The sequence below is a fragment of the Lissotriton helveticus genome, chromosome 12 (assembly GCF_964261635.1).
Source record: "Lissotriton helveticus chromosome 12, aLisHel1.1, whole genome shotgun sequence".
Lineage (NCBI taxonomy): Eukaryota > Metazoa > Chordata > Amphibia > Caudata > Salamandridae > Lissotriton > Lissotriton helveticus.
Window position 1 is genome coordinate 7304029 of NC_136073.1, and position 25573 is coordinate 7329601.

General features: G+C 50.6%; 1 protein-coding gene across 1 annotated transcript in view; it reads left to right on the forward strand.

Moving 5' to 3' along the window:
• ABCA7 (ATP binding cassette subfamily A member 7) overlaps positions 1-25573 on the forward strand; it is a 198065-nt gene that overhangs the window by 7517 nt on the left and 164975 nt on the right. The window contains exons 2-3 of the mRNA XM_078670677.1: positions 9618-9829; positions 16204-16297. Coding sequence (XP_078526803.1) covers positions 9764-9829; positions 16204-16297 — 160 coding nt within the window. The 5' untranslated portion in view covers positions 9618-9763. The remainder of the gene's footprint in view (positions 1-9617; positions 9830-16203; positions 16298-25573) is intronic.

The following is a 25573-nucleotide window of genomic DNA, read 5'->3' on the forward strand; positions in this document are numbered from 1 at the left end:
AATCAATATCACAATTTACAGAAGGAGCACTTACATTCTGACACTGATCAGCAGTGGCAGAGTGTCCAAAACATCTCAATCAGCAAAAACGAAATCCAGCACAGCATCAGAACACATGAGTCAGAGGCAAAAAGATGGGGGAAGAACCACGCCAAAAGGTGTCAGGTCTAACAGAGTTGTATATAGAAGTAGACGTGTCTGGCCCTAAGCTGTGTCCTTGGAGTTGTTTATAGAAGTAGACGTGTCTGGCCGGAAGCTGTGTCCTTGGAGTTGTATATAGAAGTAGACGTGTCTGGCCCGAAGCTGTGTCCTTGGAGTTGTGTATAGAGGTAGACGTGTCTGACCTGAAGCTGTGTCCATGGAGTCTTGGACTGAAGTGGATGTGTCTGGCGTGAAGCTGTGGCCTTGGAGTTGTGTATAGAAGTAGACGTGTCTGGCCTGAAGCTGTCTCCTTGGAGTTGTGTATAGAAGTTGACGTGTCCGGCCTGAAGCTGTCTCCTTGGAGTTGTGTATAGAAGTTGACGTGTCTGGCCTGAAGCTGTAGCCGTGGAGTTGTGTATAGAAGTTGACGTGTCCGGCCTGAAGCTGTGTCCTTGGAGTTGTGTATAGAAGTTGACGTGTCCGGCCTGAAGCTGTGTCCCTGGAGTTGTGTATAGAAGTTGACGTTTCCGGCCTGAAGCTGTCTCCCTGGAGTTGTGTATAGAAGTTGACGTGTCTGGCCTGAAGCTGTAGCCGTGGAGTTGTGTATAGAAGTTGACGTGTCCGGCCTGAAGCTGTGTCCTTGGAGTTGTGTATAGAAGTAGACGTGTCTGGCCTGAAGCTGTAGCCTTGGAGTTGTGTATAGAAGTAGACATGTCTGGCGTGAAGCTGTGTCCTTGGAGTTGTGTATAGAAGTTGACGTGTCTGGCCGGAAGCTGTGCCCTTGGAGTTGTGTATAGAAGTTGACGTGTCTGGCCTGAAGATGTGTCCTTGGAGTTGTGTATAGAAGTTGACGTGTCTGGCCTGAAGATGTGTCCTTGGAGTTGTGTATAGAAGTTGACGTGTCCGGCCTAAAGCTGTGCCCTTGGAGTTGTGTATAGAAGTTGACGTGTCTGGCCTGAAGCTGTGTCCTTGGAGTTGTGTATAGAATTAGACGTGTCTGGCCTGAAGCTGTGTCCTTGGAGTTGTGTATAGAAGTAGACGTGTCTGGCCTGAAGCTGTGTCCGTGGAGTCTTGTACTGAAGTGGATGTGTCTGGCGTGAAGCTGTGTCCTTGGAGTTGTGTATAGAAGTAGACGTGTCTGGCATGAAGCTGTGTCCTTGGAGTTGTGTATAGAAGTAGACTTGTCTGGCCTGAAGCTGTGTCCTTGGAGTTGTGTATAGAGGTAGACGTGTCTGACCTGAAGCTGTGTCCGTGGAGTCTTGGACTGAAGTGGATGTGTCTGGCGTGAAGCTGTGGCCTTGGAGTTGTGTATAGAAGTAGACGTGTCTGGCCTGAAGCTGTCTCCTTGGAGTTGTGTATAGAAGTAGACGTGTCTGGCCTGAAGCTGTGTCCTTGGAGTTGTGTATAGAAGTAGACATGTCTGGCCGGAAGCTGTGTCCTTGGAGTTGTGTATAGAAGTTGACGTGTCTGGCCGGAAGCTGTGTCCTTGGAGTTGTGTATAGAAGTTGACGTGTCTGGCCTGAAGCTGTGCCCTTGGAGTTGTGTATAGAAGTTGACGTGTCTGGCCTGAAGATGTGTCCTTGGAGTTGTGTATAGAAGTAGACGTGTCTGGCCTGAAGCTGTGTCCTTGGAGTTGTGTATCGAAGTAGACGTGTCTGGCCTGAAGCTGTGTCCGTGGAGTCTTGTACTGAAGTGGATGTGTCTGGCGTGAAGCTGTGTCCTTGGAGTTGTGTATAGAAGTAGACGTGTCTGGCATGAAGCTGTGTCCTTGGAGTTGTGTGTAGAAGTTGACGTGTCCGGCCTGAAGCTGTGTCCGTGGAGTCTTGTACTGAAGTGGATGTGTCTGGCGTGAAGCTGTGTCCTTGGAGTTGTGTATAGAAGTAGACGTGTCTGGCCTGAAGCTGTGTCCGTGGAGTCTTGTACTGAAGTGGATTTGTCTGGCGTGAAGCTGTGTCCTTGGAGTTGTGTATAGAAGTAGACGTGTCTGGCCTGAAGCTGTGTCCTTGGAGTTGTGTAATGAAGTAGACGTGTCTGGCCGGAAGCAGTTTCCTTGGAGTTGTGTATAGAAGTAGACGTATCTGGCCTGAAGCTGTGTCCTTGGAGTTGTGTATAGAAGTAGACGTGTCTGGCCGGAAGCTGTGTCCTTGGAGTTGTGTATAGAAGTAGACGTGTCTGGCCTGAAGCTGTGTCCTTGGAGTTGTGTATAGAAGTAGACGTGTTTGGCTGGAAGCGGTGTCCTTGGAGTTGTGTATAGAAGTAGACGTGTCTGGCCTGAAGCTGTGTCCGTGGAGTCTTGTACTGAAGTGGATGTGTCTGGCGTGAAGCTGTGTCCTTGGAGTTGTGTGTAGAAGTTGACGTGTCTGGCCTGAAGTTGTGTCCGTGGAGTCTTGTACTGAAGTGGATGTGTCTGGCGTGAAGCTGTGTCCTTGGAGTTGTGTATAGAAGTAGACGTGTTTGGCTGGAAGCGGTGTCCTTGGAGTTGTGTATAGAAGTTGACGTGTCCGGCCTGAAGCTGTCTCCTTGGAGTTGTGTATAGAAGTAGACGTGTCTGGCCTGAAGCTGTGTCCTTGGAGTTGTGTATAGAAGTTGACGTGTCTGGCCGGAAGCTGTGTCCTTGGAGTTGTGTATAGAAGTTGACATGTCTGGCGTGAAGCTGTGTCCTTGGAGTTGTGTATAGAAGTTGACGTGTCTGGCCGGAAGCTGTGTCCTTGGAGTTGTGTATAGAAGTTGACGTGTCTGGCCTGAAGCTGTGCCCTTGGAGTTGTGTATAGAAGTTGACGTGTCTGGCCTGAAGATGTGTCCTTGGAGTTGTGTATAGAAGTAGACGTGTCTGGCCTGAAGCTGTGTCCTTGGAGTTGTGTATAGAAGTTGACGTGTCTGGCATGAAGCTGTGTCCTTGGAGTTGTGTGTAGAAGTTGACGTGTCCGGCCTGAAGCTGTGTCCGTGGAGTCTTGTACTGAAGTGGATGTGTCTGGCGTGAAGCTGTGTCCTTGGAGTTGTGTATAGAAGTAGACGTGTCTGGCCTGAAGCTGTGTCCGTGGAGTCTTGTACTGAAGTGGATTTGTCTGGCGTGAAGCTGTGTCCTTGGAGTTGTGTATCGAAGTAGACGTGTCTGGCCTGAAGCTGTGTCCGTGGAGTCTTGTACTGAAGTGGATGTGTCTGGCGTGAAGCTGTGTCCTTGGAGTTGTGTATAGAAGTAGACGTGTCTGGCATGAAGCTGTGTCCTTGGAGTTGTGTGTAGAAGTTGACGTGTCCGGCCTGAAGCTGTGTCCGTGGAGTCTTGTACTGAAGTGGATGTGTCTGGCATGAAGCTGTGTCCTTGGAGTTGTGTATAGAAGTAGACGTGTCTGGCCTGAAGCTGTGTCCGTGGAGTCTTGTACTGAAGTGGATTTGTCTGGCGTGAAGCTGTGTCCTTGGAGTTGTGTATAGAAGTAGACGTGTCTGGCCTGAAGCTGTGTCCTTGGAGTTGTGTAATGAAGTAGACGTGTCTGGCCGGAAGCAGTTTCCTTGGAGTTGTGTATAGAAGTAGACGTGTCTGGCCTGAAGCTGTGTCCTTGGAGTTGTGTATAGAAGTAGACGTGTCTGGCCGGAAGCTGTGTCCTTGGAGTTGTGTATAGAAGTAGACGTGTCTGGCCTGAAGCTGTGTCCTTGGAGTTGTGTATAGAAGTAGACGTGTCTGGCCTGAAGCTGTGTCCTTGGAGTTGTGTATTGAAGTTGACGTGTTTGGCTGGAAGCGGTGTCCTTGGAGTTGTGTATAGAAGTAGACGTGTCTGGCCTGAAGCTGTGTCCGTGGAGTCTTGTACTGAAGTGGATGTGTCTGGCGTGAAGCTGTGTCCTTGGAGTTGTGTGTAGAAGTAGACGTGTCTGGCCTGAAGCTGTGTCCTTGGAGTTGTGTATAGAAGTAGACGTGTCTGGCCTGAAGCTGTGGCCTTGGAGTTGTGTATAGAAGTAGACGTGTCTTGGCTGAAGCTGTGTCCGTTGAGTCTTGTACTGAAGTGGATGTGTCTGGCCTGAAGTTGTGTCCTTTGAGCCATGTATCGAAGTAGATGGTTTTGCCGGCCATCACTTTTCGGAGCCCCATCCGGAAGCAGGTGGTTTGACGGGAAGCCATGCATTTGTAGACCCATATGGAAGCAAACGTATCTGGGAGGAAGCTGTGTCCTTGCAGTCCTGTACAGAAGTAGATGGTAATGCAGAAAGCCATACCTCTGAGCCTAATATGGAAGCAAATAATTTGTCAGAAAGGCATGCACTTGGAGTCCTACACTCAAGCAGATGGTTTGACAGGAAGCCACACTCTTGTACAGAAGTAGTCAGTGTGGCCGAGAGCCCTGCCCTTCATGTCCAGGATCAGATATGTCTGGCAGAAAGGTGTGCCCTGGGAGCCTTGTACTGAAGCAGATGTGCCCTTCTTGAAGCTGTTTCCTTGAAGTCTCATAAAGAAGCAGATGTGTTTAGGAGGAGGCCATACCCTTTGAGTCTTGTGTAGAAGAAGCTTGCTTCGGCAGGGAGCCATGTCCTTGAAGTCTCATACTGAAGCAGATGGTGTCTGGCAGAAGGCTGTGTCCTGGGACCCTTGTACAGGAGTAGATGCTGTTGTAGAAAGAGGTTCCCTGGATTCTTACACGTAAGCAAACATGTCTGAGAGGATGAAATGTCTTTAGAGTCATGTACCTATGTAGATGGCTCTTGCCGGAAGCTACACACGCAGTCTGATTGAGAAGTTCATTGTTTAGCCAAACACTCCTTGGGGTACTGCCTAGAAACAGATGGTTTGGCAGGAAGCCATGCACTTGGGTTCTCAAATAGAAGCAGATGGTGTGTCAGTAGACTATGCCCTTCAGGTCCCACACAGAAGCAGATGGTGTTTTGCAGAAAGCTGTGTCCTGGAACACTTGTACAGAAGAAGATGGTTTTGCAGAAAGAGGTGCCCTGAATTTTTGTCATGTAAGCACGTGTCTGGGAGGAAGTTGTGCCCTTTGACCGTTGTATAGAAATAGAAGTTTTGATTAGAAGCGATGGATGTGTCAGGAAACCAAACCCTTGAACTCCTGCACAGAAACAGATGTGTATGGATGGAAGCTTCCATACGCATGAAGTCTCATGTGTAAGTCAATGATCTTACAGGAAGGGGTCCCATGGAGTACCATGTAGAAGTATGTGTACCTGTCTTTAGAGTCATGTACATGTATAGATTGTCTGGCAGAAAGCCATTCCCTGTAGCCCATACATAAGCAGATGTGTCTGGCAGGAAGCTGTTCCTTGGAACCTATATATAAGCAGATGTGTCTGCCTGGAAGCTGTTTCTTGGAGTCCATACATAAGCAGATGTGTCTGGCAGGAAGCAGTTCCTTGGAGCCTATACATACACAGATGTGTCTGGCGGGAACCTGTACCTTGGAACCTATATATAAGCAGATGTGTCTGGCAGGAAGCTGTACCTTGGAGCCTATACATACGCAGATGTGTCTGGCAGGAAGCAGTTCCTTGGAGCCTATACATACGCAGATGTGTCTGGCGGGAAGCAGTTCCTTGGAGCCTATACATACACAGATGTGTCTGGCGGGAAGCAGTTCCTTGGAGCCTAAATATAAGCAGATGTGTCTGGCGGGAAGCTGTACCTTGGAGCCTATACATACGCAGATGTGTCTGGCAGGAAGCTGTACCTTGGAACCTATACATACGCAGATGTGTCTGGCAGGAAGCAGTTCCTTGGAGCCTATACATACGCAGATGTGTCTGGCAGGAAGCTGTACCGTGGAACTTATATATAAGCAGATGTGTCTGGCAGGAAGCAGTTCCTTGGAGCCTATACATACGCAGATGTGCCTGGCAGGAAGCAGTTCCTTGGAGCCTATACATACGCAGATGTGTCTGGCGGGAAGCAGTTCCTTGGAGCCTATACATACGCAGATGTGTCTGGCGGGAACCTGTACCTTGGAACCTATAAATAAGCAGATGTGTCTGGCAGGAAGCTGTACCTTGGAACTTATATATAAGCAGATGTGTCTGGCAGGAAGCAGTTCCTTAGAGCCTATACATACGCAGATGTGTCTGGCGGGAACCTGTACCTTGGAACCTATATATAAGCAGATGTGCCTGGCAGGAAGCAGTTCCTTGGAGCCTATACATACGCAGATGTGTCTGGCAGGAAGCAGTTCCTTGGAGCCTATACATACGCAGATGTGTCTGGCAGGAAGCAGTTCCTTGGAGCCTATACATACGCAGATGTGTCTGGCAGGAAGCTGTACCTTGGAACTTATATATAAGCAGATGTGTCTGGCAGGAAGCAGTTCCTTGGAGCCTATACATACGCAGATGTGCCTGTCAGGAAGCAGTTCCTTGGAGCCTATACATACGCAGATGTGTCTGGCGGGAAGCAGTTCCTTGGAGCCTATACATACGCAGATGTGTCTGGCGGGAACCTGTACCTTGGAACCTATAAATAAGCAGATGTGTCTGGCAGGAAGCTGTACCTTGGAACTTATATATAAGCAGATGTGTCTGGCAGGAAGCAGTTCCTTGGAGCCTATACATACGCAGATGTGTCTGGCAGGAAGCAGTTCCTTGGAGCCTATACATACGCAGATGTGTCTGGCAGGAAGCTGTACCTTGGAACTTATATATAAGCAGATGTGTCTGGCAGGAAGCAGTTCCTTGGAGCCTATACATATGCAGATGTGTCTGGCAGGAAGCAGTTCCTTGGAGCCTATACATACGCAGATGTGTCTGGCGGGAACCTGTACCGTGGAACCTATAAATAAGCAGATGTGTCTGGCAGGAAACTGTACCTTGGAACTTATGTAAATGTGTAAATGTAAATGTAGGTGTACTTATATAGCGCAGACCTGTCACCCAAAGGGCATCCTGGCGCTTGCTTAGGGAACCCGTCCTGGTATTCCCCTGTGAGAAACCCCGGCAGGGTGTCCACAGGGTGAAAGCCAGGCATCCCGCCACGAGGGGCCGTAGTGGAGATTAAGCAAGCTATTGCCCAGAGTCGCAGAGTGTGACCCCGTGAGTCGAGTAGGCACCGGAGCGAGAATTGTCGAGACCGTGGAATTTATGAGCCCGAGACCCGCTGAAGCGGGGAATCGAACCCTGGTCCACGGTCGATCTCAGCTTCCGGGTCTGCCGCCTCTAACCACTGAGCCACGCTTCGCAGATGTGTCTGGCAGGAAGCAGTTCCTTGGAGCCTACACATACGCAGATGTGTCTGGCAGGAAGCAGTTCCTTGGAGCCTATACATACGCAGATGTGTCTGGCGGGAACCTGTACCTTGGAACCTATACATAAGCAGATGTGTCTGGCAGGAAGCAGTTCCTTGGAGCCTATACATACGCAGATGTGTCTGGCAGGAAGCAGTTCCTTGGAGCCTATACATACGCAGATGTGTCTGGCAGGAAGCAGTTCCTTGGAGCCTATACATACGCAGATGTGTCTGGCAGGAAGCAGTTCCTTGGAGCCTATACATACGCAGATGTGTCTGGCGGGAACCTGTACCTTGGAACCTATACATAAGCAGATGTGTCTGGCAGGAAGCAGTTCCTTGGAACTTATATATAAGCAGATGTGTCTGGCAGGAAGCAGTTCCTTGGAGCCTATACATAAGCAGATGTGTCTGGCAGGAAGCAGTTCCTTGGAGCCTATACATAAGCAGATGTGTCTGGCAGGAAGCCGTTCCCCGGAGCACATACATACGCAGATGTGTCTAGCAGGAAACACTTCCATTGAGTCCATATACACGCAGATGTGTCACACCTGGAAGGTCTTCCCCACAGCCTATATATAAGCAGATGTGTCTGACAGAGAGCAGATTCCTTGGGGCTCCGGACAGAAGGCGGTGGCTCTTGCAGGTAGCTTTGTCCTTAGCACTCAGTCTGGAGTCAGATTCTGCCTGGCTTTTGAGCTTGTAAGAAGGGCTCCCCCCTCTAGTTGTTCTGTGGGATATTTTTTCATATGCATCTCTTTTAGTCAGTCCAGACGCCGAAACCGAGACATGCAGGTCTTATCTGACAGCAGTTGGCATCTGTGGGGACTCTAATGAGGAATCTGTTTTTATTTCCTAATAATTGTTCATGGCAAACATTCTTTCTAGCCACTGTTGCATCAGCCCACCAGATGAGCTAATCTCTGTTCCTCAAAATATAAAAATGCACTGAGGACAAACTGTTCTTTCCTGTCCAAGGAAGGCCGGTTCCAATTTCTATATTCACCTGGAGATTTTCAGGCCAATCTCCTATGACTGTCAATATAACACCAACGACCTTTTGATGGCAAATTCTTATTGCTAGGATCTGCATGGCAGCCGAGTGGGCTACTCTTTATTCTTTATGCAAGTACTATACACTGGATGTGAGCTATACATTGAGAATAGTCTGCTTAGCCACAGAGGGTCTTGAGCTCTGTCTGACTGAACTGATTATTTTAAGTGCCTTCCCCTTCCTCCTGTTTTTAACCTGCACAAGAATCCACCTACATAGAGAAGGGGAGCTGAGGGCTTAGAGGAAAGCACAAGTTCCTTGTACTCCTACTGTGTCTGCCCTTATCCCTTCATATAAGCCACCCACCTTCCCAGGCTCTCAGGCCTTATACCGGGGACACCCATGGCCGCTGGAGAGAAGTAACTGAAGGGGAGGCTGAGATGTGATTGCGTGGGGCCTTGGTGTCAGAGGACTGCGCTTTCCAGTTGGGCTTCCACGATGCTTTGGTAAAGCCCACTGGTCTCGCGACATATGCGGACGACATTCCTTGTATACACAGATGAGTGGTGGGCTAAGGGTCACTACAGTGAGTCATTTGTGCTTCCTTTGCAGCATTCCATGTGGCTCTTTGCTATGACAGGGTAAGGAGTACCTCCAAGGGAGTTTGTTCCAAAAAATGTTTCACTACTTAAATAAAATTATGGGAAGGACAATTCAATGGACCTAATAAAGATTAGTTTAGTCAATCATGCGTATTCAATCCTCAATAAATGTTTACACATAGACACATTGAACATGAAACAATAAACAAAAACAATGACACTAGGTGCATATGCAAATCTTGAATTTTATCAAAAAATGAGTCAAAAGGGATTTAAAATACAAATGTATAAACAGGAATACAGGAAGAGCAGTAAGATCTCAATTTTCTCCTCTGTAAATCCTGAGCATACCTATCCTGTTTGTGAATATTATGAATTTTGATAGGATAAGGGTGAAGGTCTATGTGTGTCTATGTGTAAACATTTATTGAGGATTAAATACGCACGATTGACTAAACTAATCTTTATTAGGACCATTGAATTGTCCTTCCCATAATTTTATTTAAGTATTGAAACATTTTCTGGAACAAACTCCCTTGGAGGTACTCCTTACCCTTTCATATATTTACCCAAGCCCCCAAGGGTACATTGGGTTGCTCACTGTGTGAAACCTATCTTTGCTATGACGTCACATCTTTCTGTGTTAGTGACATGAATCTTCTCCTTCTAACAGGGAGGAGCCACAAGGAGTGCAGACTGTGTGGACGCTGGCGCCTCATGAGTCCTCCAGATGATGCTGGCGCTCTCTGACCCTCAAAGATACACTTGCGTCCATGACTCAAGGCTGCAGATAATGCTGGTGCAGGCATCGCAGACATCATGGCATTCTGGGTTCAGCTGGGACTCCTGCTGTGGAAGAACTTGACGTATCGAAGACGACAAACTGTAAGTCTCTCTCACCCTTTCTCTCTAACTGAAAGTACTTTGCAACTTCAATGTAAGGCGGGGTGTTATTTTTACTGCAATGCAGCTCCTTGAAACATCTGATATCTCCCCCTTTTCCAGGTCAGCTCTGTGTGTTAGCTGCAGGTATTCAGCCTCCTCCGACCACTACAAGTGATGATTGCCTCATACTGCCATAGCCACATGTGCATACTGAAACCGCCCTCAACTACTGCTAGTGCTATGTGCACCCTCAAAGGCACATGCTACTCCTGGAACTGCTGCTCTCACCCCCCAACCACTGCCAGAGCTGTGTAGAGTCTAGAGGTGATATACTGCTCCCCTGACCACTAACACCGGTGTGATCATCCCACGTGGCATGCAAGATCCCTCTGAGCACTACTGGTTCTGTGTGTATCATTGAAGTGGTGGACGGCTCCCCTGACCACTACCAGCGGTGTGATCATCCCACGTGGAATGCAAGATCCCTCTGAGCACTACTGGTTCTGTGTGTATCATTGAAGTGGTGGACGGCTCCCCTGACCACTACCAGCGGTGTGATCATCCCACGTGGAATGCAAGATCCCTCTGACCACTACTAGATCTGTGTGTATCATAGAAGTGGTGGACGGCTCCCCTGACCACTACCACCAGTGTGATCATCCCACGTGGAATGCAAGACCCCTCTGACCACTACTGATTCTGTGTGTATCATAGCAGTGGTGGACTGCTCCCCTGACCACTACCAGCAGTGTGATCATCCCACCTGGAATGCAAGATCCCTCTGACCACTACTGATTCTGTGTGTATCATAGCAGTGGTGGACTGCTCCCCTGACCACTACCACCAGTGTGATCATCCCACGTGGAATGCAAGACCCCTCTGACCACTACTGATTCTGTGTGTATCATAGAAGTGGTGTTCTGCTCCCCTGACCACTACCACCGGTGTGATCATCCCACGTGGAATGCAAGATCCCTCTGAGCACTACTAGTTCTGTGTGTATCATAGCAGTGGTGGACGGCTCCCCTGACCACTACCACCGGTGTGATCATCCCACGTGGAATGCAAGATCCCTCTGACCACTATTAGATCTGTGTGTATCATAGAAGTGGTGGACGGCTCCCCTGACCACTACCACCGGTGTGATCATCCCACGTGGAATGCAAGATCCCTCTGAGCACTACTAGATCTGTGTGTATCATAGAAGTGGTGTACGGCTCCCCTGGCCACTAACACCGGTGTGATCATCCCACGTGGAATGCAAGATCCCTCTGAGCACTACTGGATCTGTGTGTATCATAGATGTGGTGGACTGCTCCCCTGACCACTAACACCGGTGTGATCATCCCACGTGGAATGCAAGTTCCCTCTGAGCAATGCTGGTTCTGTGTGTATCATAGCAGTGGTGTACGGCTCCCCTGGCCACTAACACTGGTGTGATCATCCCACGTGGAATGCAGGATCCCTCCGAGCACTACTGGATCTGTGTGTATCATAGAAGTGGTGGACTGCTCCCCTGACCACTAACACCGGTGTGATCATCCCACGTGGAATGCAAGATCCCTCTGAGCACTGCTAGTTCTGTGTGTATCATTGAAGTGGTGTACGGCTCCCCTGACCACTACCACCGGTGTGATCATCCCACGTGGAATGCAAGATCCCTCTGAGCACTACTAGATCTGTGTGTATCATAGAAGTGGTGGACGGCTCCCCTGACCACTACCACCGGTGTGATCATCCCACGTGGAATGCAAGATCCCTCTGAGCACTGCTGGTTCTGTGTGTATCATAGAAGTGGTGTTCTGCTCCCCTGACCACTACCACCGGTGTGATCATCCCACGTGGAATGCAAGACCCCTCTGACCACTACTGATTCTGTGTATATCATAGAAGTGGTGGACTGCTCCCCTGACCACTAACACCGGTGTGATCATCCCACGTGGAATGCAAGACCCCTCTGACCACTACTGATTCTGTGTATATCATAGAAGTGGTGGACTGCTCCCCTGACCACTACCACCGGTGTGATCATCCCACGTGGAATGCAAGACCCCTCTGAGCACTACTAGATCTGTGTGTATCATAGAAGTGTTGGACTGCTCCCCTGACCACTAACACCGGTGTGATCATCCCACGTGGCATGCAAGATCCCTCTGAGCACTACTGGATCTGTGTGTATCATTGAAGTGGTGCACGGCTCCCCTGACCACTACCACCGGTGTGATCATCCCACGTGGAATGCAAGATCCCTCTGAGCACTGCTGGTTCTATGTGTGTCATAGAATTGGTGGACGGCTCCTCAACCAGAGGTAGCCTGGGGCTTCCAGGCCTGGCAGTGAACTCCGCTCTGTTCACAGAGTTTGCAGAGTTTTCCGCAGTCCGCGAGCGTGCAGAGTTCCCAAAAACTCATGGAGCTGAGTTTTTTCCTCGTTCGCACTTGCCAATGTTAAATTGGTGAATACAAGTAAGGAAAATCCAACGCTAGACCACCTCCCAAGGTGATTTCTCAACCCAGGCGGTCGTAGATGGTTGCGACTGCTCATGTTGAGAAACCTTCTGTTCGCGTAGAGGAAGCTGCCGCTCAAGTAGAAAATCTACTCGAGCGGCAGAATGAAGCGGCGCCCTCTTGCGCTGTGCGAGATGACGTTTACGCTGATTTTCCAGCACAAGACCAACACCTGGCGCTAACAATGAGTGTGAGCAGTGCTACATAACCCACTCCGCTGCTCACGTAACTCCCCGTAGCTTCGCAGAGTTGTTTGGTCCCGTGCCGGACTCCGTCCAGGCCAAAATTGGCTTCCTCCAACTTCTGCTAGTACTACGCAGGTCTCACAGGCCTTCTGCCAATCACTGTTACAGTGCATGGTCTTTCCTCGTTACATCCCTGTGCTTTTCACAGGTGCTGTAAACAAATGTGAAAACTTAGATTACATGAGTACCTGATTCATGAGGCATTGGTAGGCAGCGGTAGCTGTGTACATTGTTTCAGGGCAGTGTGTGTGCCTGGCCCTAGCTGTGACCTCTAGATTTCCCCCGAAATATAAACCAGCTACAACAATGGCTAGGGGCGCAGAATGCCCAAAAAGAAAGCCCTTAGAGTAAAAACTGCAAAAAACACAGTTGATGGACAGAATGTAGAACAATGTCATACATTCACCCCAGTACAAAGATCTGGGCCTAAATCCATCGTTTTTTTGCACTCCACACCACCCTGGGTTAGACACTGGCTATATGCAAATCAGCTCTGACCCTGTGCCTCATGGGAACAGTCCAGTCCGAACTACCAAGCCATGTCTTTCCCAGACCGGAATCAAGCATCCAATCACCGGTTTCTGGCTATCAGCCTGAATAGCTTGACTCCAGTGGTGTGGAGAGCCTGGGACTCACGTCTGAGCATACCCAGCACACTCGGGGTGAACATTGCAAAAAACACAGTTGATGGACAGAATGTAGAACAATGTCATACATTCACCCCAGTACAAAGATCTGGGCCTAAATCCATCGTTTTTTTGCACTCCACACCACCCTGGGTTAGACACTGGCTATATGCAAATCAGCTCTGACCCTGTGCCTCATGGGAACAGTCCAGTCCGAACTACCAAGCCATGTCTTTCCCAGACCGGAATCAAGCATCCAAGGACCGGTTTCTGGCTATCAGCCTTCATCAGCCTGGATAGCTTGACTCCAGTGGTGTGGAGAGCCTGGGACTCACGTCTGAGCATACCCAGCACACTTGGGTGAAAATTGCAAAAAACACAGTTGATGGACAGAATGTAGAACAATGTCATACATTCACCCCAGTACAAAGATCTGGGCCTAAATCCATTGTTTTTTTGCACTCCACACCACCCTGGGTTAGACACTGGCTATATGCAAATCAGCTCTGACCCTGTGCCTCATGAGAACAGTCCAGTCCGAACTACCAAGCCATGTCTTTCCCAGACCAGAATCAAGCATCCAAGGACCGGTTTCTGGCTATCAGCCTTCATTCAGCCTGGATAGCTTGACTCCAGTGGTGTGGAGAGCCTGGGACTCACGTCAGAGCATCCCCAGCACACTCGGGGTGAAAATTGCAAAAAACACAGTTGATGGACAGAATGTAGAACAATGTCATACATTCACCCCAGTACAAGGATCTGAATGATGGTCTGTCGAGTGCAAGGATTGAAAAATCCAAGAATGGGTTCGAGACCTCGCAAGAGCCCGAAACACATGCCGATTTTGCCCGTGATTCAAAGTTTAAGCTGAATTCTGCAATGGATCGCACTCCGCTAGCCCCTCCTCCGGGTCGCCCCTAAGCACTCTGGTATTTGAAGTGCGTGTATTTCGAAGTGGTTCACCAAAGTTGGTGCGAGTAGGTACTCGTTGTTCCCAAAATCTCTAGACCCAAGACATGGCTCGGGTTTCGGGATAGTTTCCCTCATCAGTAGAGAACAAGTATGGGGTGGATGAGAAGGCCGCCAAGTAACCGTCACAGGCCTCGATGCCTCTCTGGCTCGCAGGGCGTCTCCAGAAGCTCGTCAGCTTGGCGCTCAAGGGAGCGATAAGTAGAATTCTGCAATGGATCGCACTCATCGGGTCTAGAGATTCATCAGTCCAACAAGTACCGACTTGCACCCACCTGGGTGATCCACTATTGAACTACAAGTACCAGAATCCCGAGGGGCGATCCGGAGGAGGGGCTAGCGGTGTGCGCTCCATTGCGGTGGTTTCTATTAACTGGCTCCCTTGAGCTTTGAGCCGACGGGCTCCTGGATGCTGCCCTGCGTGCCAGTTCGGGCATCGAGGCCATTGACTGTTGTTTGGCGGCCTTCTCCTCTACCCCTAACCATTTCTCTACTGATGAGGGAAGTTATCCCGAAACCCGAGCCATGTCTCGAGCGATACCCAAAAACCCGGGACATGTATCGGGTCTAGAGATTCATCAGTCCAACAAGTACCGACTTGCACCCACCTGGGTGATCCACTATTGAACTACAAGTACCAGAATCCCGAGGGGCGATCCGGAGGAGGGGCTAGCGGTGTGCGCTCCATTGCGGTGGTTTCTATTAATTGGCTCCCTTGAGCTTTGAGCCGACGGGCTCCTGGATGCTGCCCTGCGTGCCAGTTCGGGCATCGAGGCCATTGACTGTTGTTTGGCGGCCTTCTCCTCCACCCCTAACCATTTCTCTACTGATGAGGGAAGTTATCCCGAAACCCGAGCCATGTCTCGAGCGATACCCAAAAACCCGGGACATGTATCGGGTCTAGAGATTCATCAGTCCAACAAGTACCGACTTGCACCCACCTGGGTGATCCACTATTGAACTACAAGTACCAGAATCCCGAGGGGCGATCCGGAGGAGGGGCTAGCGGTGTGCGCTCCATTGCGGTGGTTTCTATTCAAAGTTTAAGCTGCTGTCCATCCAAATGCCTAGATTTTTATTTGAAGCCTGACGAGGAAAGACAAGTGATTTGGGACCCTACTATACGCTCAAACGCTCCACACTGCTTCTACTAGACAGAGGGGACGGTCTGGAGCGGACCACGCGGTGGACCCCCTTATGCCACCAAAAAAGACCCCCAACAAGGCTTCCAATTATTATCGCTCCACCGGCACAGGAGCGCCAGGCGAAGAGGCGATCTTAGGTCAGGTGGAGACCCAAGGGAGGAGGCACAAACAACAATGGTCGCCCCAGGAGTGGCTGTCTTTCCTAATAGAAGAATTTCTGTGTTGCTTGTGTTTAGTCGGTAAACAGTTGGCATCCATCCACTCTGCAACAGCTCACATTCCCCTTTGAAAATTGTCCAGGTTTTACATGGGGGTTGTCAAAAAAGGAGAGCACAAGCTGGGTGACGTCTGCATAAGACACCAGTGCAGGCCCAAAAGATTGCCCAACCTGGGCCAAAGGTTGAATGCAAATATTAAACAAAGTAGGGCTCAGAGAAGAGCCCTGGGGAACGCCGTGGCGCAGAGCATGCAATTGGGAACTGTAGGGGTGGGGAGGCTGACCTGAAAAGTTCGCTCTGAAAGAAAGAAGGCAAACCACCTATGCCGATGTCCTGTAAGCGCTAGAGCAGGATTTTATGGGACACCGTATCCAATGCGGCGCTTAAGTCAAGCAGGATCAAAGCTGTGGGTCAGCCTTCATCTAAAGTGCATTTAAGTCAGTATACCTTAGTGTTTCTCCAGGTGTTTTTCCTGTCCAATGATTTCTCCCCATTTGCTTGTCAATTTTTGCCTCTACATCTGTTTACGCTTCTTGTCTCGGTATTTAGTTCTCATGGTGTCTCACGCCTGCTCATGTTGCGTACTGTGGTCCTTAGTCCCTGTCGGTCTCTTCCTGGCCTCTGCTCAATGTATTGCACTGTATTTTTATCTTTACTCCTCCCAGGTGCAGCTGACCATCGAGCTCCTGTGGCCGCTCTTCCTGTTCTTCATCCTGATCTCGGTGCGACAATCCCACCCTCCCTTTGAGCAGCACGAGTGTAAGTGTTTTGAATGCAGTGCGTCCTTTGTAGTCTATTCTTTTGTATTTGTTATCATGCACAAACACTTGGAAGCTTTCTTCTTTGTGCGTGTGGACTGCTGTAGGCACAGAATTGAGTGGAAATAGAAATGGCTGTGATTTTTTATGAACACAGGGTCGGAAGGCTGAGGATGGAACTCTTAGAGGAAGTTACCGAAGCAACAAACAACACAATCCTTTTCTTTTTTGCTTTAAATGCAGAATTTGCAGAAGGTTGACGTTAGTGGACAGTAAGCCTCGGGTCGGCCTGTGGGGTCCAAAGAGCAGTGGACTGTGGGAAGAGTCGCGCATGGGATCCAGCACTCCATAAAGAGCTGGTCACCGCCTTAAACTTGTCTGACATTTACTTCCCTACAGTTCGTTCACAAGCCCCTTTACTTTGCCTGCGTATATTGTGCTTTGCCATCACTTTGCCCAAAGCATCATGAAAAACATTTAAATTGGGCATAGTTGGGGTTAAAAAAACAATAACGGGGCGTGGCCAAGATGGCGTCGGAGTAAGACGCTTCTCCAGGTCCCTCCGGCGCCGATCCTACATAGCGGCTTATTGCAAGGTGTCACTGGCGCAAACTGGCCCCAGACCACGAGCGGAGGTCTGCGAAGCGACGCGTGAGGTCCTGTTCCATCGGCGGAGCGCTGAGCCGCTCGTGGCTGTTGCTGGCACGGGGAAGCTGAGAGGCCTGGGAATCCCCGGGCTCGAGTGATCGAGGGGCCGGCCGGAAGCTCGGTAAGAAGAGGCGGAGGAGAGGGGCTCGTCCGGGCTCACCCGAGGTCCGTCCCATACGCCGACTGCCTGAAGCGAGGTCCGCGATCAGCGGAGGGCGGTGCAGCCTACCGGGCTCCGGTGGGTTTGGCTCTCCCTGCCGGAGGTGTGGAGAGGGCCTGCAAGCAGAGAGGCACGTGGGACCCGTAGTCCCAGCCCGGAGGGGTGGTGAAGGATCCGGACGCTGCAAGCTTCTGCGACGCGCTGTGTGGCCCGGACACGATACGTGGTGCTGCACCCTGCATTGAAGGGGGGAGTGAGAGTGAGAGTGAGAGGTGCCTGCAGCACGAGCCGGGTGAACGCATTTGGAGCAGACCTGACCCCCTACGGAGCGGAGGAGCCCGGAGTGTTGCGGTCCGCACGGGCCCGGGTGGAGTGCGGGCCCGGGGAGACTGAGCAGCGGCTTACTGTGCATGGGCATCTGGAGGGCCTTGTGGGGCCACGCACCCCTCCCAGGGGCCTAGATCGTGCGGGCCCCGACCATTGGCGGTGATCTGGAGCAGGACTAGAGGAGAGGCTGGGGGTGCACGCCTGGTGGTCTGGAGGTGATCTGGACGGGGGCGGGACAACGCCATTTTGTCTGGCTCTCTTGGTCGATTTGAGCGCTTCGCGCCAGCACCTGGATAGCTGGTATCTGTGTTGCCCCACTGCACCCTTCCCTCTGGGCCTTGCCATCGGAGGCTGGGGGCTCCAACTTGCCTTTGAGAGTGACTTGTGAGAGCTGCCCGGCATCATGTCTAACCAAGCTCGCAAGCGTGTGGTGAAGGACGGAGCGTCTAAATCCTCGCAGCAGCCGGCCTCCCCGGGTCCCAGTGGCTCGCCGAGAATGTCCGATGATGAAGCCCCGGCTACCAAGGCTTTTATGTCCGAACTTTTTGCTTCCATCAAGGAAGATATCTCTGAGCTGCGGGCGCAGCTAGCATCCGACCTCCGGGAAGTACGGCGGGATGTCGACCGGATTGGCGAGAGAGTGGCGACTCTGGAGGACCATGATTTAAGCACGGCCAATGATGTCCATTTACTCCAACAGGATGTTCTCCGTCTCACGGAACAAAATTTGGACTTGCAGGCGCACACGGAAGATCTTGAAAACCGATCCCGTCGAAACAACATCCGCATTAAGGCGGTGCCATGGGATGGCGAGGCGGGCGACCTGCGAGGCTACGTACAGGAACTGTTCCTGCAGATCTTGGACGAAGAGGAAGTGAAGGACGTCCAAATGGATAGAGTCCATCGAGTTGGTTTGCCCAGGAGAGGGGGGGGCCGCCCCCGGACATCCTTGTCTGTGTCCATGATTTTCAGGTGAAGGAGCGCATCCTCCGTAAAGCCAGAGCTATCACCTCATTGCAGTTTAGGGGCCATCACCCTCAGTTGTTCCAGGACTTGGCAGCCTCTACGCTTCAGAAAAGGAGGGATTTTCGCCCGGTGACTGCCTTTCTGCGGGAAAATAACATCGCATATTCTTGGGGCCACCCCTTCAGGATCATCTTCAGGTGGCAGAATCGACTGGTGCAGATGCGCTCCCTCCAGGAGGCGAAGGATCTCTTGGGTCTGAATGATACTACACCGTCCCAGGGGGCGACTGCATCCACAACTCGGCGGCGCCGTCGCTCCTCATCCTGGCACAGAGTGGGGTCCTCCCCAGATCGGGGACGTCCGGACCGCAATTCCAGTCTGCTAGAAAGGGGGAATGCAGTGGCCTCGGTAGCCTCAGCGACGCTACCGGTATCGCAGGCCAGTTCGGGAGCGGCGTGACAGCGCATTGTGTGAGGAGGATCGGCGCTGGAGGGGGCATTGGCCCCCTGGTCTGGGAGAATGGAGGTACTTTTGGTGGAGACTCCCCGGATCGTGACCTTGGGAGAAACCGAGTTGGTCTCCCTATTCTGTCCCCGGAGAGGTTGGATCTCCGCGAACTTTGGACTGATGAGTATTATTCTTCTTCTTCTGGTTTTTTGGTATCCTTGTTTATTCTTATCCCTTTGTGTGGGGGGGAGTTGGGGTGGGGTGGATTGGTGGTGGGGTATGTCTGATGGGTGTGTGACCTGTTACCTCCTCTTGCAGAGTTATTCCTTGGCTTCTGTGCTGCTGCCTCCTCTTGGGCTCGGCGGAGGTTCTGGTTCTGTATTTGCTGTGGGGCCCTTTGGCGTGGATCCCTTGGAATTGAAGGGGGGGTTGAGGGATGGTTTGCAGGGGGGGTTGTCGATTTGGCCCTTGGTGCTGCTGTTTCTGCTCAGTTGCCTTTATTATGATATGTTTGGTCACTGGATGAGGGTAGGCCCAGGTTCGTCCGTTGCCTTCCAGTGGGATTTACAGGGCGGACCCTCGGCTGGGCCTCTAACTTGGGGGGGGGGGGGTCTGGGTGCGGGTGGAGCTCCGGGCGCGATGGTTATAGAGGGCTTGGGGGTTCCTTTTTAAAATGCCTGTTAGTATAGGAACTTGGAACGTTAAGGGTCTCAACTCGCCCCAGAAGCGGCAGAAAGTGTGGAAGTATGTGTTGGATCACCAGCTGGATGTTGTGGGGCTTCAGGAGACGCATTTGGCACGCAGGGACGAGCTACGTCTCAAGCATAAGGTGTATCCCCTTATATATAGGTCCTCTGCTTCAACGAAACATAGGGGGGTGGCCCTTCTTTTTCGAGCTGCATTGCACTTCCAGCCCATAGAGGTGCGAACTGATAGGGATGGCCGGTGGCTGATGGTGAAAGGGCTTGTTCAAGGGCAGCTATGTTCCTTTGTAGTGGTGTACCTTCCTAATGCAGGTCAGAATAAGTTTCTCCAAGAATTGTTGCAGACGGTGGGGGACTTTGTTGACGGCCACTTGTTCCTCCTGGGGGACTTCAACTTGGTGTGGGACAGGACGGTGGATAGCTCGGGGCCTCATAGGGCTGGAGCAGGGGTCTTCTCAGAGTCTACGCAGCAGAAAGTAGGGGAGTTGGGACTGATTGATGGCTGGCGTTTTTATCACCCCTCTGCCAGGGATTACACTTACTTCTCTCACGTACATCACACCTACTCACGCCTGGATCACATTTTTATTAGTCAGGCCCTTAGGGGAGATGTCCTAGACTCCACCATCCTTCCGCTTTCGGTGTCGGACCACAGCTTGCTGGTGCTTAGCCTCCGTTGGTCGTCGACTGGCGGTGGGCAGAGAAAATGGTACTTCCCGGCTTCGGTGATCCGGGATGATGCCTCCAATAAAGCCCTGCGGGTAGCCATTAGGGAGTTTTTTTAGCTTAATCCTGCATCTGACACGTCGGTTGCTAACACTTGGGATGCCTTTAAGGCCTCCATTCGGGGCACGTGCTTGGGCCTCAATGGACGTCTTAATAAGGAGCGGCGTAAAGACCGGGAGGCTCTGGAAGAGGAGGTGTCCCGCCTCGAACAGGCTCACAAGCTTAATCCCTCGAGGATAACCCTCCGACCATTGACTGCGGTGCGGGGGAAGCTGCGAGCTCATTATAATAACAGGGCTGAACTGACGATGCTGAGACTGGGGCGGCAATCTTACTCCGGTGGGAATAAGGTTGGGCGGCACTTGGCACGTCAACTTCGAGATAAGAGGGAGCGCGAGTATATTGGGGGAATACGGGATGAGGCGGGGGTGGTGCAACACAGGGACGAGGTGAAGGCGTCTATCTTTGGACGCTTCTATGCGGGCCTGTATAAGGGAGACAGGCTGGCCGCGGAGGAACAGAGGGAGTACCTGGGGCGATTGCCCCTCCCGCGAATTTCCGCCGAGTGGAATGAGTTGCTGGACGCGCCGATTGCCAGGGAGGAAGTACTCGAGGCCATCAAAGGCTTGAAGTTGCACAAAGCGCCTGGGCCGGATGGCTACACGGCGGTCTTCTATAAGTCTTACGCCTCAGAATTGTGTGACTTCCTCACTTCTCTTTTTAACGACATGGCCGTATCCGGCTCCTTCCTTGGCGGAGGCGGTTATCACGGTCCTGCCGAAACCCGGGAAGGATCTCGCCCAGTGTGCGTCGTTCCGCCCCATAGCACTGCTTAATGTTGACGCTAAATTATATTCCGCGATCCTGGCGCGTAGACTGCAGAATCTGTTACCTGCGATCATACATCCGGATCAATCCGGTTTCATTAAGGGGCGTCAGACCCACGATAATACTCGCAGAGTGGTTCACTTGATAGAAAAGGCCGACAGGTTCTGCATTCCAGCGGTGCTAGTGGGGTTGGACGCCGAAAAGGCTTTCGACAGAGTTGATTGGGGTTTCCTCTTTAACACACTGACTGCCTTTGGGTTTTCTGACAAATTCATCACTATGGTACGGGCCAACTTTAGCGGCCCGAGGTCTAGAGTAACAGTGAACGGGCATGTGTCGGAGTTTTTCCCGCACTCCAGAGGCACCAGACAGGGGTGCCCCCTTTCCCCGCTCCTGTTCGCACTTAGTATTGAACCTCTGGCGTTGGTGGTGCGAGAGCACGAGGGGATTCGGGGTATTCCTTTCACAGGAGAGCAACACAAAATCACGCTCTTCGCGGATGATATTTTATTATCAATAACGGAGCCGGAGCGCTCACTGCCGTGCCTTCGGGAGGCCCTGCTGGCCTATGAGGCGGTAGCGGGCTTCAAAGTTAATTATGGCAAGTCCCATGTCCTGAATCTCACTCTTTCTCAGGAGGAGGTGGAACGAGTGAAGCTCTTGACCCCTTTGGCTTGGGCGGATGGCTCACTGGTCTACTTGGGGGTTCACCTAACCCCGACGGTCGGAGGGCTGTTTTCGGCTAATTTCCCGCCGCTGTTTGCAAAGACTCGGATTGAGTTGGAGAAGTGGAAACCCAAATTTATATCTTGGCTGGGCAGAATACATGCTGTTAAGATGGTTCTCCTCCCCAAATATTTATATTTATTTCAAGCCCTACCCATCCCTCTCCATACCGACTTTTTTCGGCGTCTTCGGACCCAGGTACTGCGCTTTGTGTGGCAGGGGGGCCGGGCGCGCTTTGCATATACGGTGCTGCGGCAGCCGAAATCCGAGGGGGGACTGGGACTTCCTGATCTGCAGCTTTACTATAAAGCGGCGCAATTGAGAGTGCTGGTGGAGTGGTCGCAGAAATCATCTGAGAAACATTGGCTGCATATGGACCGGAGTGTGGCAGGCAGATCGGTCTGGGACTTGGCATGGAAGCCCCGGAAGGACCGTCCACTGAACGCCTACATTAGTACTCCTACGGGTACCACACTGAAGGTCTGGGACTCCTTGGCTGCAGATGAGCGATGGACTACCTTCCCATCGCCGTTTACGCCCATACACTTCAATCCAGCTTTCCTGCCGGCACTTCGGGAAGGGGTCTTTGATGCCTGGAGGGAGGGAGGCTGCCGGGCATTGACCCATCTGTTTCATGGGCAAGTACCCCTCACCTTTGCTAACTGTATGAGGGATTACGGGCTTACCAACGCTGAACGGTTTCATCATTTACAATTGCATCACTGGGCCACTACACCTGGGGTAATGGAGGCGGCGACGAGGCCTCCGACGCCTTTCGAGGCTTTTATATTGCGATCTACTGTCATGAAGGGTGCCATCTCCTTCCTATACCAGCTCCTGCTTAAATCGGCGGTGACGCCTAGGCATCGCTACATGAGCCAATGGGAGGACTTGTTGGGGAGAGACGTCTCAGATACGGAATGGTCGGCCTTGTGGCGGGACGTGTCGAAGTTTAATCATTCGCTCCACTTGCGGGAGGCTCACCTCAAGACACTTACGCAGTGGTATATGTGCCCGACTCGGCTTCACCGCATTTACCCGTCCACGTCTGACCTATGCTGGAGGGGATGTGGGCTACTTGGGGACTTCCGCCACATCTGGTGGGACTGCCCGGTGATCAGGCCGTTTTGGGAGGAGATTCTCTCGCATATCAGGGACATCCTTCATTATCCCATAGAGGATGATATTGCCTTTTGTTCTGCTGGGACTGCGTGAACCTGGCCTGGAACATCAGACCCGGGCCGACAAGAAGATTTTGTGGCTATGCCTGGGCGCTGCCAAGCTCACGCTGGCGGCTGCCTGGAAGCGGAGGGAAGCACCGGCAATATCTCTGTGGCATGCTCGACTCTGGAAGCTTCTAAGCATGGAAAGGATGGCGGACATCTTCCTAGGTAAATTCGAGAACTTTCAATTCCAATGGGGCCCGTTAGTTGACTTCCTATCCAAAGGTCTGCCCTCCGCTGTGTGTCCGGCTTCCTTGAGGTCGCTGCATCTATTTCAGGTTTAGTTTGGGGGAAGAATGTGTGAGTATGTGTGATGGGGCCACCACCATGGGGGGGGTGGGGGGAAGGGAAGGGGGGGGGACATTGTTAATTTCTTGTTCTGGTCATTCTGGGTGTTTACTGCTTACTGCTGGGTCCATAGCTGTATGGTTGTGAAGTACAGAGCATAGGATTGGGGACTCTTCCCCTTGGCACCCACCTCGATCGATGTTGCTGCTGGCTTCGCCGAACTGTTGGTGCTGTGGATATGCTCACGTGGCACGGACTTGTTATGCCATCAGTGGGGATACTGCTCATGATTCAGTGCCCTTGCAAGGCGGACTATGTAATGCCTAGATGACCTTTATTTGTGTTATTGGTTGTACTTAAACTGCAAAATAAAAATTTTACAAAAAAAAAAAACAATAAAAGCCCCAATTAACCGTGGAGGGCCGACTGCAAAGCCACTGTCCGGAGGTCGCAGCCCACCTGACTGGGAGTACCTGCCGACCTGCTGGGGAGAAGTTCTTGAAAGAGTTTTCACAGACGTGTCTGAAGTCCCTTCGTAGGAACTATTCGGATGGATGTCCTTCGGCACTCTGGTGCCCCGTGGAGGTTGCGCTACCTTCATGGCTGGCCTGCCAGCAGGATATTTCTCATAACACAGACAATCAGGTAGATTCATGAAAGAAAAATCGGCTCGCAAAGGGCCAGATTCTGAGAATCTGGCCCTTTGCGAGTGCAATTTTTGCATTTGGGATTCATCATCCCAAATGCAAAAATCGCTAATTGCGAAATCGCATATTTGCGAGGAATTGCATTTAAGGAATCTCTATTTGAGATTCCTTAAATGCAATTCATTAACCATTTTCTATTAGCGAATTCGCTATTTCTGGCCGCTATTTACCACGAGTTGTAACTTCGTGGTAAATAGCGAAAACTCAGAAAAATGCACTTTAGTGCATTTTTCTGAGTGGTATGTTACACACACACATGTCCTTTGGACATGTGTGTGCGCAACATCTGGCTACATTTGCTTTTCAGGGGTGCTACATGGTGTCCTTTGGACACCCCTGGCACCCTTGAAATCGCATCCTTATTTGCGATTAGCAAATTGCTAATCGCAAATAAGGAAGATGTAGGAATCGCAATATTTTTTGCAATTCCTACATGAATCCCGTTTTGCAAGTCCTTAATAGCGATTCCTTATGAATCGCTATTAAAGACTCGCAAAACGGGTCTTTGATGAATCTAGCTGTAAGAGACATAAGGCCTGATTTTGAGATCGGTGATGGTTTACTCCATCACAAACGTGACAGCTATTCCGTCCACTCTATTACAAGCGCTGTTGGATATAAAGGCACTTGTAATATGGCGAACTGAATAGCTTTCACTTTTGTGACAAAGTAACCCATCTGCAGTACTCTAATTCAAGCTCTCAGTTTCTTACAGAGATTTTGTCGGAAACTGAAAAGCCTCAATTTTTCCAGAGGAAACTCTATATATGGAGAATGATTCTCCTGCTGAAGCTCCTCAGAGGGATAGTATTGTCGCGGAAATTCAGCTGCTGGTTTCTACTCTGTATTCCCAATTTCCTTAATAAGTTACAGGATTTTCAGTACTTTGAATGAGGCCTCGAGTGCTTTCCCCACCCCTAAACAAGGCTCAGAAGGGAAGAGGTGGCTCGCTGAGAAACCTGCTGATTCTAGTGGGGTTCCCACTACCTCTCAGTTCTACAAGAGACAAATTATTAGTAAATCGTTAGTGTTCAACTTAGAATGAACAGTATTGTAATCAATTGAAAACTAACTAAAATCATTGAAAGGTTAGTACTAGGCTAATGTTTTATATTAAAATGATTTTATAATTTAAAATTAATTGCTAACACCTGAAGGGTTTGTTATAATTTGTGTAAAGTTAGGGTTAGAATACACTTTATGGTTATTGGAATTTCAGAAGGGTTAGGGCTAATATTTGTAATTAGATAATTACAAAAATGTAATTATCCAATTTAAGTTTTGGCGAAAGATTAGTATTAAAAAATGTGATGCAATAACTTCAAAAATAAGAGTAAGGAAGCATTTAACATTATGGCAAAGTGTAGTTTTAGGAATAGGAAATGAAATGAGGAAAGCATGAAATAAAGCAGAAGACGTAAATGGCCTTATACTAATGTGGATAAGTGGATGACATAAAATGGGGGAAATAAAGTTAGAAGTGAGAGCCTAATGTTGGACGACCAGCCAGCCAGCTTAGCACCTGCA